This window comes from Salmo salar, chromosome ssa09, assembly GCF_905237065.1.
Source record: "Salmo salar chromosome ssa09, Ssal_v3.1, whole genome shotgun sequence".
Taxonomy (NCBI): Eukaryota; Metazoa; Chordata; class Actinopteri; order Salmoniformes; family Salmonidae; genus Salmo; species Salmo salar.
Window position 1 is genome coordinate 59201445 of NC_059450.1, and position 14704 is coordinate 59216148.

At 40.9% G+C, this 14704-nt stretch overlaps 1 protein-coding gene across 1 annotated transcript in view; it reads right to left on the reverse strand.

Moving 5' to 3' along the window:
* Positions 1-2029: 2029 nt before the first annotated feature.
* LOC106611538 (BTB/POZ domain-containing protein KCTD8) overlaps positions 2030-14704 on the reverse strand; it is a 69132-nt gene continuing 56457 nt past the window's right edge. The window contains exon 2 of the mRNA XM_014211830.2: positions 2030-3088. Coding sequence (XP_014067305.1) covers positions 2589-3088 — 500 coding nt within the window. The 3' untranslated portion in view covers positions 2030-2588. The remainder of the gene's footprint in view (positions 3089-14704) is intronic.

Below are 14704 nucleotides of genomic sequence, written 5' to 3' on the forward strand. Positions count from 1 at the left end.
TGCCACCACATTTTCCATCTGTCAAAGCAATTAGGCAAGTTGTTTTCTTCAATTTACTAAGCTTGGGTTTGTTTTTGCTTTGTGCAATGTGCTCATGGTAAGGGATTCGTAATTGGGTTGTACACAATATGTCTGAAAAATGTGTTGAAGGAAATCTTGTAGTTCCTCTAGTTTATAACATATTTTATTGAATGCATTAAATGTCTTTAAAACAAAACATCTCACCTTGAAAATGTGCTGTACACTACCAAAATAGCTGGCGTATACTGGCCACCTGATATCATACACAGATCTTAATGTACTTCTGCAGAGCAAAAATAGATAGCCTTGACAATGTGCATTGCCTCAAAACAGAGCATCAAGGCATGTTAACCTCTTCTGATGTTAAAAACTTCTGATCTCCAATTCAGGTTTTTGGGGAAGTAGGAAACTCATAAAAATGGCCAGCAGCTTTTTCCTCGTTAAGCAACAATTTTATTAGATAAAAGATTTTCAACAAATAGGGACTTACAAAAACAGTCTTCCATTGCTGAATAATACGATTTTTCAGTGATTTTCATAAAAGTTATTGGGTGAGCAACAGAAAGATGGCTTGGGGTTAACACTGTAGCAAAGGCTTGGTCTTCAGCACACCATATTTACTGTCGTTCTCTACAAACACTTCCAAAACTGTGCTGCTCCAACCATTGTTTTTGATTGGATAACTTTTCCCAAGGTTCAAATCCTGATGTAAAATATGATAAAACCAGCCTCTATCTATGAGTCATTGTAAGAAAATTGTCTTCCTCTTTCTTAGCCCAGCACCGAGAGATTTATACATAAAAAGCTGGTTTCGCAGACACTGATTAAGCCTGGTCCTGGACTAAAACGTGTCATAACATGATATATTTTATTGTAGAATAAAAAAGTAGGAATAAATGTTATTACTCACATATTGACCATGAACAACAACAGTAAACACAAAGGACGTCCATGGTAGATACTGAATGGACATCTTCCACTCTTTCCACTATGTGGATTTACAAACTTCTTAAACAATTCACATGTTGAACACTTAATTATCTACATAGAGAATAATGTACTTTAAATTAAGTCTTTAGCGGTATACAGTTTATCTATGTTCTCTTATTTGTTAACAACAGTCATCTGCATTCACATCAATTTCAATCCACTGACACTGAATGTGTCAAATAATGGAAATATACTGTCAGTTACCAGTTTATTAGGTACACCCATCTAGTACCGGGTAAAAAAGCCAGACTACGGTTTGCAACTGCACATGGGGGACATAGATCGTACTTTTGTAGAAATGTCCTCTGGTCTGATGAAACAAATATAGAACTGTTTGGCCATAATGACCATCGTTATATTTGGAGGAAAAAGGGGGAGGCTTGCAAGCCGAAGAAAACCCTCCCAACCGTGAAGCACGGGGGTGGCAGAATCATGTTGTGGGGGTGCTTTGCTGCACAAGGGACTGGTGTACTTCACAAAATAGATGGCATCGTGAGGATGGAAAATTGTGTGGTTATATTGAAGCAACATCTCAAGACATCAGTCAGGAAGTTAAAGCTTGTTCGCAAATGGATCTTCCAAATGGGCAATGACCCCAAGCATACTTCCAAAGTTGTGGCAAAATGGCTTAAGGACAACAAAGTCAAGGTATTGGAGTGGCCATCACAAAGCCCTGACCTCAATCCTATAGAAAATTTGTGGGCAGAACTGAAAAAGTTTGTGTGAGCAAGGACGCCTACAAACCTGACTCAGTTACATCAGCTCTGTCAGGAGGAATGGGCCAAAATTCACGCAACTTATTGTGGGAAGCTTGTGGAAGGCTACCCGAAATGTTTGACCAAAGTTAAACAATTTAAAGGCAATGCTACCAAATACTAATTGAGTGCATGTAAACTTCTGGCCCACTAGGAATGTGATGAAATAAATAAATAAAAGTTGAAATAAATCATTCACTCTACTATTATTCTGACATTTCACATTCTTAAAATAAAGTGGTGATCCTAACTGACCTAAGACAGGGAATTCTTACTAGGATTAAATGTCAGGAATTGTGAAAAACTGAGTTTAAATGTATTTGGCTACGGCGTATGTAAACTTACGACTTCAACTGTATTTTGCCCATTCTAACATTCAGTCGAACACTAACTGAATGCATCTTTGCATGTCTGCATGCTTTATATAGCATGCCACAGCCGCCTGACTCGCTGTCTGTAGGAGCAAACCATTTTTGTGAACGGGGTGGTGTACCTTGTAAACTGGCCACTAAATGTCAAGTAGCCATATACTGTTCACATAGGCATATTGTTTCGAACGTAATCTCCAATGCAATCTAGAATTGAAGAGACAACATACCGTTAAAGGGGAGATCTGCTGTGCTTCTTTTAACATGTGCCCCCGAAATGCATGTGCTTACTAACCTCGTGCCTCCCGTCACAAAAACAGTTGGTTTATGATCCTTTTAAGTTCATTTGAACTGGAAGACATTTTAGAATGAATCAAGCACTTAAAACCAGCCAAATGGGGGGAATCCAAATTAAAATTACTACTGCATGTGGCATGGTGATAGAAAAGGGTCCCTATAGACCGTACTTTTGGAGTAGTTCGGACTGCCACTGCCGCTTGCGCTCGGGGAAAGCCTGTGGGATTTTGATGTTGTTAAAGTCCTGTATGCACTGCTTCATCTCTTCCTCTGCGCTGGGTCTCTCCGTGTTCTTCTTCCTGCTCAGGCCGCCCTCGCGCCCCATCAGCGACTGGAAGAGCTCGCTGTTGCGTCGCTTATTCGGCAGCTGCATCCACTGCACTGACGAGCCCTTCTTGGAGGGCCGCCCCAGGGTGAGGGTGCTGGGCTGCCGGGAGACAGACTGGAGGGCTCCGCAGGGGGCCATGGATCCCCCGCCGCCTCCCCCACCCAAGTTGGGACCGTCCTGAGGCGAGGTGGCCTCAGAGTGGGTCTCGGAGCTGGAGGTGGAGAGTTCGTTGAGGGAGGTGCCGCTCTCGCTGCCCTTGTCGGTGCCCAGTTTGTCCTTCTGGCGCTCCTCACAGTCCTGTTTGGGGGAGACGATCTTTGATGCCGGCCCTGTCGAACACACAGCAGAGAGACAAGGTCAGTCACATGTTGAGACAATTGGAGTAGGGAGCACCTGTGTATGTCATGCTGCCATTTTCCCCAAATTTCTCCTTCAGTGCCACAGCCATTCACCTTATTTTATGTTACAGTACAAGCACACCTAATTCATCTTGGTGATTAGTTGACCAGTTGAATGAGTTGTGATAGAGTACTCTCTCACTCACGCTCTCACTCTCTCTCCCTCTCTGGTTACAGTATGAAGGCTAACGCATCTCAACACCCAGCATGACATCCTTGTCAGTAGCTAGGGTTCCATTCAATTGGCCACAGATTTTCATGTAAATATTCTGAAATCTGCATAAAGACAATATGCGCATGTTTACAAATAACTCATTTTGATTCAAGTGAAATGGTGCCTTTTTGCAGCATTAGTATTTTGTAATATTCCACAGCTCAGGTTTTTTGTAGAATGAGTTTGGTTGAATCTGACCCCTGGTTTTGTAAAATCAGAACTAGAGGCATAATTTCCATTATGTCGATTCTACAACTTGCCCATAACATTTAATTGAAATATTAAACATGAATGTCATCAAAAAAATGCTTCTACACCCCCCTACTCAGTGCAGAATAAACAAAAATACAACAATTATCTACATTCACAATAGCTGATATGGCTTGTTTTCAAATGTCAGCCAGCCCTGGGTTTTTGGTGGGCCGCTGCATGCCCGTATTTACAAACACATGCAGGCTGTAAATCAGTGATGCACCTCAAAGGCATTGTAATTCAAGGCTTCCACTTTGGTTTACTATCTCACTAATAGCAACAGCAGCCCAAAATTCTAGGACGCCAAACATCATTCACAATGACTGCATCCACCACAGAAACCAATTACATATGTAGATCCTAGATTACTCATCCCACAATGCAGTTTCTTTGTGTGGACAGAGATGTTTCTACCTCTGGGATTTACAGTAGTGATAGAGACAGATCTCGTTATCTCTGACACACACGCTTGTGCGCACACACGTCCTGTATCTCTATTGCTTCTCCCCCCACACAGCAATTTTTTAAGTTGAATCAAATCAGTGCCAGGTTTCATTTTTCCGGCTTTCTCTACACTCAGTGGTACGAATAGAAAAAATAATGCAATAGACTGCAGAGGGTCAGTAGAAATCAAACCAATTTAGAACGTTCCCTGGGTCTTTAAAAAAAACGGAGAATGTTCTGTCCGACTGTCTCCCATTTGATTTGAAAATAGAGCATGAATAACTTGCTATTCTCACTGCTTAGACAACTAAAGTCAAGCTAATAGAGGGACTTTAGAGTTAGGGAGCCAGTACATCAGAGGAGAAAATGTGACTCCATTAGATAAATAGCATATCATACAAGGAGTAAGGCCCTATCATTGAGTTCTTCTCCTTTTTTCATTTGGTTTGACAAAGGCATGTCATATGTGGCTCCCTATTCTCTATATACTGTAGTGCACAACCTTTGACCAGGGTCCATAGGGAAAGTGTGCCATCCAAGGTTTACTACCTCACTGAGACAAAGGCATTCATCAATGTGCTTTTGTGTGGGATGGTTCTTGGCACCCTATCTGAAAAAGTCTTAGGGACGCGACTCAATCGAAACCACATTGCAGCATTAAAAGAAGAGTGTCAACATAGCTTTATCAGCAGAGTCAAATGAAATTGCAGAATGGCTTGGGTGACTATAATTAATAGCAGGTAGACTACACAGGTAGATTCTTTCCAGTTTTCAGAATAAGAATGTGTGCATGGGCAGTAGTTGTAGTGTTAGTGGATAGCGGCTATTTTGATGAAAGGGTTCACTTCTGTATTTTTTTTATATGCGATTGTTTTACATGCTGGCTACTGTCGAGACTTTACTTTCATTAACCTCTGGACGGGCTCGACATCCAGCGAAAAATCCTATCGCCATTAGCATAACAACATTTTATATATATATTTTTTCAAATATAGGACTATTTTATATCGTTTTATAGATACACCTCTCCTGAATCGAACCACGTTGTCCGATTTCAAAAAGGCTTTACAGCAAAAGCAAAACATTAGATTATATTAGAGGAGTATATCGTAAAAGTAGCCACATAGCCATTTTCCGACCAACCACATGCATCACAAATAACCAAAAAACAGCTAAATGCAGCACTAACCTTTGACAATCTTCATCAGATGACACTCCTAGGACATCATGTTACACAATACATGCATTCTTTTGTTCGATAAAGTTCATATTTATATATAGAAACAGCATTTTACATCGGCGCGTGACGTTGACTAACTATTTTCCCTCAAATGCATCCGGTGAAACAGCGCTACAATTTACTACATTACTATTCGAAAACATTTTTAAAATGTAATATTGTCATTCTAAGATTTATAGATTAGCATCTCTTGAAAGCACCTGCAATGCCAGAATTAAAAATAACTTTACTGGGTAATCACACTTTGGGATAAAATGAGATGCGATACTCAGAAAAAAATTGGCTAGCAATACAGGTCAGCGCCATTTTGGAACAATCGCATATCAAATCTAGTCTTGTATACTATTGTCAATAATCCCTTACCTTTGATTATCTTCATCAGAAGGCACTTCCAGGAATTCCCAGGTCCACAACAAATGTATTTTCGTTCGAAAAAGTTAATCCTGTATGTCTTCTTGTTAGCGCTTTCTGAAGGCTGCACCAAAAGTACCGTCGTGCGCGGGACTCCTCTCTTACCAAAATTGATTTTTTTTTTAATTTAAGTTCGTTCAAACATGTCAAACGTTGTATAACATAAATCTTTAGGGCCTTTTTCAACCAGAGCTCCAATAACATTCAAGGGGGACGATTGCATTGTCTTTCAAAACGTTTCGAAAGGAGAGGGTAGCCAGGGGCGCCGGCGTCATAATGGTGATGGCCCTCCCCATGTGACCACGTTCCACAGACTCTTATTGTATCAGTTTTCACAGTAGAAGGCTCAAACCACTTTGTAAGGACTGGGGACATCCAGTGGAAGCAATAGGAAGTGCTCAATGAACCATAGCTCACGGTGTGATTTATAGGCAAAGTGATGAAGTTGAGTCCGCAATTCAGAATTCCACATCCTGTTACGATCTGTCTCGGGGTTTTGACGGCCATATGAGTTCTGTTATACTCACAGACACCATTCAAACATTTTTTGAAACTTTAGGGTGTTTTCTATCCACAAGTATTAATTATAGTTATAACACTTTTAGTTGGCACTCCCTATTTCAGTTCTAGACAAACAATCCTTTATCTGATCATCCCTGTTTTTGTGTTTTTTCTTCACTTTTTGTATTTCTTCCTGTTTTATAAGTTTGGTGTGGGTTTTTCTTTTGTTTGACTCTTCTTGGGACAATTTAGTGGGTGCTCATGGTGGGGTTCTTTTAGGTCCCAGTTGTTGTTGCTAGTCAACTTTCAATGGACACCCATATGAGTGGGATCAGTTTGTTGAACCATTCAACTAATCTTCAAACCATCGTATTCTACTACTCTCTTCACCCCACTGAGAACCATCGATACAGCTCGCTAGCCTATCTTCAAAGAATCATCTTCCTGAGCGAGGGGAAGCAGAGTCACATTTGTAGTTCTGTTCAGGACTACACGACGGGTCGCCGGTTGCTGGGCGAAGACAGTTGAGAGCAACAGTAGAAGAGACGGGTGGGGACCCCTTTTGGACAACCAAACCCCTTTCCAAGAAGGCTTGGTTCCGACAGAGATACCCAAGGCATTTACACATAGACTGCCATGCAAAAGTCTTCATCCCACTTGGCATTTTTACTATTTTGTTGCATTACAACCTGTAATTTATCGTGAGTAATTTAGTAAATTCACCGACAGTGTTCGGTGGGAATGCTAGCATATAATGTCACATAAACCCAAACCACAGCTAAATGCAGCACTAACCTTTGATGATCTTCATCAGATGACAACCCTAGGACATTATGTTATACAATACATGCATGTTTTGTTCAATCAAGTTCATATTTATATCAAAAACCAGCTTTTTACATTAGCATGTGACTAGCATTCCCACCGAACACTGCCGGTGAATTTATTAAATTACTCACGATAAACGTTCACAAAAAGCATAACAATTATTTTAAGAATTATAGATACAGAACTCCTCTATGCACTCGATATGTCCGATTTTAAAATAGCTTTTCGGTGAAAGCACATTTTGCAATATTCTCAGTAGATAGCCCGGCATCACAGGGCTAGCTATTTAGACACCCAGCAGGTTTAGCACTCATCAAAGTCAGATTTACTATAAGAAAAATGTCCTTACCTTTGTTGTCTTCGTCAGAATGCACTCCCAGGACTTCTACTTCAATAACAAATGTTGGTTTGGTCCAAAATAATCCATCGTTATATCCAAACAGCGGCGTTTTGTTCGTGCGTTCTAGACACTATCCTAAAGGCTAAATAAGGGTGATGAGCATGGCGCAATTCGTGACAAAAGAATTCTAAATATTCCATTACCGTACTTCGAAGCATGTCAACCGCTGTTTAAAATCAATTTTTATGCCATTTTTCTCGTAAAAAAGCGATAATATTCCAACCGGGAATCTGCGTTTAGATAAACAGACAAAGGAAAAGAAAGCATTCGGTCGAAGCGGGCACACGCCTAAGCCCATAGTACTCTGAGTGGCCACTTGCCAAAAGCGATAAAGTGTTTCAGCCAGAGCCTGCCTCGATATCGTTCAACTTTTTCCCAGGCTCTGAGACCCTATGGAAGACGTAGGAAGTGTCACGTTATTGCACAGATCCTGAGTCTTCAATAAAAAGAGCCAAGATGAAACACTACTTCTCAGACAGGCCACTTCCTGCTTGAAATCTTCTCAGGTTTTGTCCTGCCATAGGAGTTCTGTTATACTCACAGACACCATTCAAACAGTTTTAGAAACTTTAGGGTGTTTTCTATCCAAAGCCAATAATTATATGCATATTCTAGTTACTGGGCAGGAGTAGTAACCAGATTAAATCGGGTACGTTTTTTATCCGGCCATGTCAATACTGCCCCCTAGCCCTAACAGGTTAAACAATGCCGCTTTATATGTTTTCATACCCTACATTACTCATCTCATATGTATATACTGTACTCCATACCATCTACTGCATCTTGCCTATGCCGTTCGGCCATCACTCATTTATATATTTTTATGTACATATTCGTATTCATTCCTTTACACTTGTGTGTACAAGGTAGTTGTTGTGGAATTGTTAGGTTATATTACTTGTTAGATATTACTGCATGGTCGGAACTAGAAGCACAAGCATTTCTCTACACTTGCATTAACTTGTTATGGATAGGGGGCAGTATTTTCACGGCCGGATAAAAAACGTACCCGATTTAATCTGATTATTACTCCTGCCCAGAAACTAGAATATGCATATAATTATTAGCTTTGGATAGAAAACACTCCAAAGTTTCTAAAACTGTTTGAATGGTGTCTGTGAGTATAACAGAACTCATTTGGCAGGCCAAAACCTGAGAAGATTCCAAACAGAAAGCGCCCTCTCTGACTATTTCTTGGCCTTCTTGATCATCTCTATCCAAAACAGGGAATCTCTGCTGTAACGTGACATTTTCTAACGCTCCCATAGGCTCTCAGAAGGCGCCAGAACGTTGAATGATGACTTTGCAGGCCATGGCTGAAAAACAGTAGCGCATTTGGATAGTGGTCGATCTGAGAACAATGAGACTGGGGGCGCGTGCACGAGACGACTCCATGTTTTTATTTTTTCGTCTTTGAACGAAAACAGGGTTTCCCGGTCGGAATATTATCGCTTTTTTATGAGAAAAATCGCATAAAAATTGATTTTAAACAGCGTTTGACATGCTTCGAAGTACGGTAATGGAATATTTTGAAATATTTTGTCACGAAACGCGCGTCACCCTTCGTTACCCTTTGGATAGTGTCTTGAACGCACGAACAAATCGCCGCTATTTGGATATAACTATGGATTATTTGGAACCAAACCAACATTTGTTATTGGGAGTGCATTCTGACGAAGAACAGCAAAGGTAATCCAAATTTTCTTATAGTAAATCTGAGTTTGGTGAGTACCAAACTTGGTGGGTGTCAAAATAGCTAGCCATGATGGCCGGGCTATCTACTCAGAATATTGCAAAATATGCTTTCACCGAAAAGCTATTTTAAAAATCGGACACCGTGAGTGCATAAAGGAGTTCTGTATCTATAATTCTTAAAATAATTGTTATGTTTCTTGTGAACGTTTATCGTGAGTAATTTAGTAAATTCACCGGAAGTGTTCGGTGGCAATGCTAGTTCTGAACGTCACATGCTAATGTAAAAAGCTGTTTTTTTATATAAATATGAACTTGATTGAACAAAACATGCATGTATTGTATAACATAATGTCCTAGGTGTGTCATCTGATGAAGATCATCAAAGGCTAGTGCTGCATTTAGCTGTGGCTTTGTTTTTTGTGACATTATATGCTAGCTTGAAAAATGGGTGTCTGATTATTTCTGGCTGGGTACTCTGCTGACATAATCTAATGTTTTGCTTTCGCTGTAAAGCCTTTTTGAAATCGGACAGTGTGGTTAGATAAAGGAGAGTCTTGTCTTTAAAATGCTGTGAAATAGTCATATGTTTGAAAAATTGAAGATTTTGTATTTTTGAGGAATTTGTAATTCGCGCCATGCCTATCATTGGATATTGGAGCAGGTGTTCCGCTAGCGGAACGTCTAGATGTAAGAGGTTTTAACAGTCTGATGGCCTTGAGATAGAAGCTGTTTTTCAGTCTCTAGGTCCCAGCTTTGATGCACCTGTACTGACCTCGCCTTCTGAATGATAGTGGGGTGAACAGGCAGTGGCTCGGGTGGTTGTTGTCCTTGATGATCATTTTGGCCTTCCTGTGACATCGGGTGGTGCAGGTGTCCTGGGGGGCAGGTAGTTTGCCCCCGGTGATGCGTGGTGCAGATCTCACTACCCTCTGAGGAGCCTTACGGTTGTGGGTGGAGCAGTTGCCGTACCAGGCGGTGATACAGCCCGACAGGATGCTCTCGATTGTGCATCTGTAAAAGTTGGAGTGTTTTTGGTGACAAGCCAAATTTCTTCAGCCTCCTGAGGTTGAAGAGGCACTGTTGCGCCTTCTTCACCTCGCTGTCTGTGTGGGTGGACCATTTCAGTTTGTCCGTGATGTGTACGCCGAGGAACTTAAAACTTTCCACCTTCTCCACTACTGTCCCGTTGATGTGGATAGGGGGGTGCTCCCTCTGCTGTTTCCTGAAGTCCACGATCATCTCCTTTGTTGACGTTGACGTTGAGTGTGAGGTTATTTTCCTGACACCACACTCCAAGGGCCATCACCTCCTCCCTGTAGGCCGTCTCGTCATTGTTGGTAACCAAGCCTACCACTCTAGTGTCGTCTGCAAACTTGATGATTGAGTTGGAGGCGTGCATGGCCACACAGTCATGGGTGAACAGGGAGTACAGGAGAGGGCTGAGAACGCACCCTTGTGGGGCCCCAGTGTTGAGGATCAGCGGGGTGGAGATGTTGTTTCCTACCCTCACCACATGGGGGCATCCCGTCAAAGTCCAGGACCCAGTTGCACAGGGCGGGGTCGAGACCCAGGATCTCGAGCTTAATGACGAGTTTGGTGGGTACTATGGTGTTAAATGCTGAGCTGTAGTCGATGAACAGCATTCTTACATAGGTATTCCTCTTGTCCAGATGGGTTAGGGCAGTGTGCAGTGTGATTGCGATTGCATAGTCTGTGGACCTATTGGGACGGTAAGCCATCTGACAGTCCGAAGAACGAATCTGGGTTTGGCGGATGCCAGAAGAATGCTACCTGCCCGAATGGATTGTGCCAACTATAATGGTCTGGGGCTGTTTTTCCTGGTTCGGGCTAGGCCCCTTAGTTCCAATGAAGGGAAATCTTAACGCTACAGCATAGAACATTCTAGATGATTCTGTGCTTCCAACTTTGTGGCAACAGTTTGGGAAGGCCCTTTCCTGTTTTAGCATGGGTAAAAAAAGCAGACCTTGAATATCCCTTTGAGCATGGTGAAGTTATTAATTTCACTGTGGATGGTCTATTAATTCACTCAGTCACTACAAAGATACAGGTGTCCTTCCTAAGTCAGTTGCCGGAGAGGAAGGAAACCACTCAGGTATTTCACCATGAGGCCAATGGTGACTTTAAAACAGGTACAGAGTTTAATGGCTGTGAGAAAACTGAGGATGGATTAACAACATTGTAGTTACTCAATACTAACCTAAATGACAGAGTGTAAGGAAGGAAGCCTGCACAAAATTAAAATATTTCAAAGCATGCATCCTGTTTGCAATAAGGCACTAAAGTAAAACTGCAAAAAATGTGCCAAATAAATTAACTTTATGTACTAAATACAAAGTGTTATATTCGTGGCAAATCCAACCGCAACACATCACAGAGTACGCTCCATATTTTCAAGCATGGTGGTGGCTGCATCATGTTATGGGTATGCTTGTCATCGGCAAAGACTAGGGAGGGGTTTTTTAGGATAAAAAGAAACGGAACAGAGCTAAGCTTAGGCCAAATCCTAAAGGAATATCTGGTTCAGTTTGCTTTCCAACAGACACTGGGAGACACATTCAGGAGTTGCTTACCAAGACATTGATCGTTCCTGAGTGGCCAAGTTACAGTTTTGACTTAAATCGGCTTCAAAATATATGGCAAGACTTGAAAATGTCTGTCTAGCAAGGATCAACAACCAACTTGACAGAGCTTGAAGAATTTAAAAAAGAATAATTTACAAATGTTATACAATCCAGTTGTGCAAAGCTTTTAGACTTACCCAGCAAAACTCAAAGAGAGACTTACTAATGTTAGAATTTTTCTTATACTTTGACATTAGAGTATTTTGTGTAGATCGTTGAGAAAAAAATAACAATTATATAAATTTTAATCCCACCTTGTAACACAACAAAATGTGGGAAAAGGCAACAGGTGTGAATACTTTCTGAAGGCACTGCACATTTTTTTTATGTAAAGAAAATTGTACCTTTATTTAACTAGGCAAGTCAGTTAAGAACAAATTCTTATTTTCAATGATGGTCTAGGAACAGTGGGGACTGCCTTGTTCAGGGGCAGAATGACAGATTTGTACCTTGTCAGCTTGGGGATTCAGTTTTGACTCGTCCAATGCTCTAACCACTAGGCTACGCTGCCGCCCAAATTGATGTAATATATATATATATGCTAAAACATGATAAGTCCAAGCATATCCTATGTAACTACATTGTTCTTGTATGACAATTGATTCGGTATAGCCATTGAGCCACCTCAAAACATAGAAATAAACAAATAGAAAATAACATCAAATGTTATTCGTCTATTTCACCGAATACATGTGTAGACTTTACCATGAAATGCTTACTTACAAGCCCTTAACCAACAATGCAGTTCAAGAAATAGTGTTAAGAAATATTTACTAAGTAAACTAAAGTAAAAAATGTAATTACATATTAACAAGGCTATATACAGGGGGATGCGGGTACCAATGTGCGGGGGTACAGGTTGGTTGAGGTAATGTCAGATTTTGGTTTTAGTTATTAACATGGTAATTCACAATGTCTTTAAAATGTGCAATTACAAAACAGTTATATAGTGGAAAAAGAAAATGTGCAATAACATCAGTAATTACACATGTGGAATAATCTTCAGCAAGTGGATGTGTACATTCCTTGTTCCAATTGTGTAATAACTTATAGGGCTTAAACCTTATTACCAAGTAGTTACATACTAACACATATAACTACTATATTGTTACTACAGTTATTGTGTAGTTACATAGTAATAGTGGAAACTTAACTTAAAGTGTTACCGAATTACATATTTGAACTTAAATTGTTCACATCCAAGGACAAGCTGGCGATCTACTATTGAACTGAGTCAAATCTCAACCCTCCCTATAAAGGGCCTAGTTCCCTCTAACCACTCTCCCATATAATTCCCTGCTGAGTCTTCATGTTTCAGATCGATTCTCTGGGAGAGTCTTTGTCAGGGATACACGAACATCACTGAGCCCTAGGGACAGTAGGGAAAGGCTACTCAGGTGGGGTTGGTCAGTGCTGAATTAGGACCACTGATGGCACCGCCCTTCTCCGGTAACATTGGGACTATAATCAGGTTTCCATGCGAACTTTGTGCGAGTAAAGTGCAGTTGAAGTCGGAAGTTTACATACACTTAGGTTGGTGTCATTAAAACATGTTTTTCAACTACTCCACAAATTTCTTGTTCACAAACTATAGTTTTGGCAAGTCGGTTAGGACATCTAATGTGCATGACACAAGTACTTTTTCCAACAATTGTTTACAGACAGATTATTTAACTTATCATTCACTGTATCACAAATACAGTGGGTCAGAAGTTCACATACACTAAGTTGACTGTGCCTTTAGACAGCTTGAAAAATTCCAGAAAATTATGTCATGGCTTTAGAAGCTTCTGAAAGGCTAATTGACATCATTTGAGTCAATTGGAGGTGTACCTTTGGATGTATTTCAAGGCCTGCCTTCAAACTCAGTGCCTCTTTGCTTGACATCATGGGAAAATCAAAAGAAATCAGCCAAGACCCCAGAAAAATAATTGTAGACCTCCACAAGTCTGGTTCATCGTTGGGAGCAATTTCTAAACTCCTGAAGTTACCACGTTCATCTGTACAAACAATAGTACGCAAGTATAAACACCATGGGACCACGCAGCCGTCATACCGCTCAGGAAGGAGACGTGTTCTGTCTCCTAGAGATGAACGTACTTTGGAGCAAAAAGTTAAAATCAATCCCAGAACAACAGCAAAGGACCTTGTGAAGATGCTTTAGGAAACGAGTACAAAAGTATTTATATCCACAGTAAAACGAGTTCTGTATCGACATAACCTTAAAGGCCACTCAGCAAGGAAGAAGCCACTGCTCCAAAACCCCCATTAAAAAGCCAGACTACTGTTTGCAACTGCACATGGGGACAAAGATCGTACTTTTTGGAGAAATATCCTCTGGTCTGATGAAACAAAAAAGGAACTGTTTGGCCATAAAAAGGGGGAGGCTTGCAAGCCGAAGAACACCATCCCAACCGTGAAGAACAGGTATGGCAGCATCATGTTGTGGGGTTGTTTTGCTGCACAAGGGACTGGTGCACTTCATAAAATAGATGGCATCACGAGGATGAAAATTACGTGGATATATTGAAGCAACATCTCAAGACATCAGTCAGGAAGTTAAAGCTTGGTCGCGAATGGGTCTTTCAAATAGACAATGACTCCAAGCATACTTGCAAAATGGCTTAAGGACAACAAAGTCAAGGTATTGGAGTGGCCATCACAAAGCCCTGACCTCAATCCTATAGAAAATGTGTGGGCAGAACTGAAAAACCGTGTGCGTGGAAGGAGGCCCAAAAACCTGACTCAGTTACACGAGCTCTGTCAGGAGGAATGGGCCAAAATTCACCCAACTTATTGTGGGAAGCTTGTGGAAGGCTACCCGAAACATTTCACCCATGTTAAACAATTTAAAGGCAATGCTATCAAATACTAATTCAGTGTATGTAAACTTCTGACCCACTGGGAATGTGATGAAAGA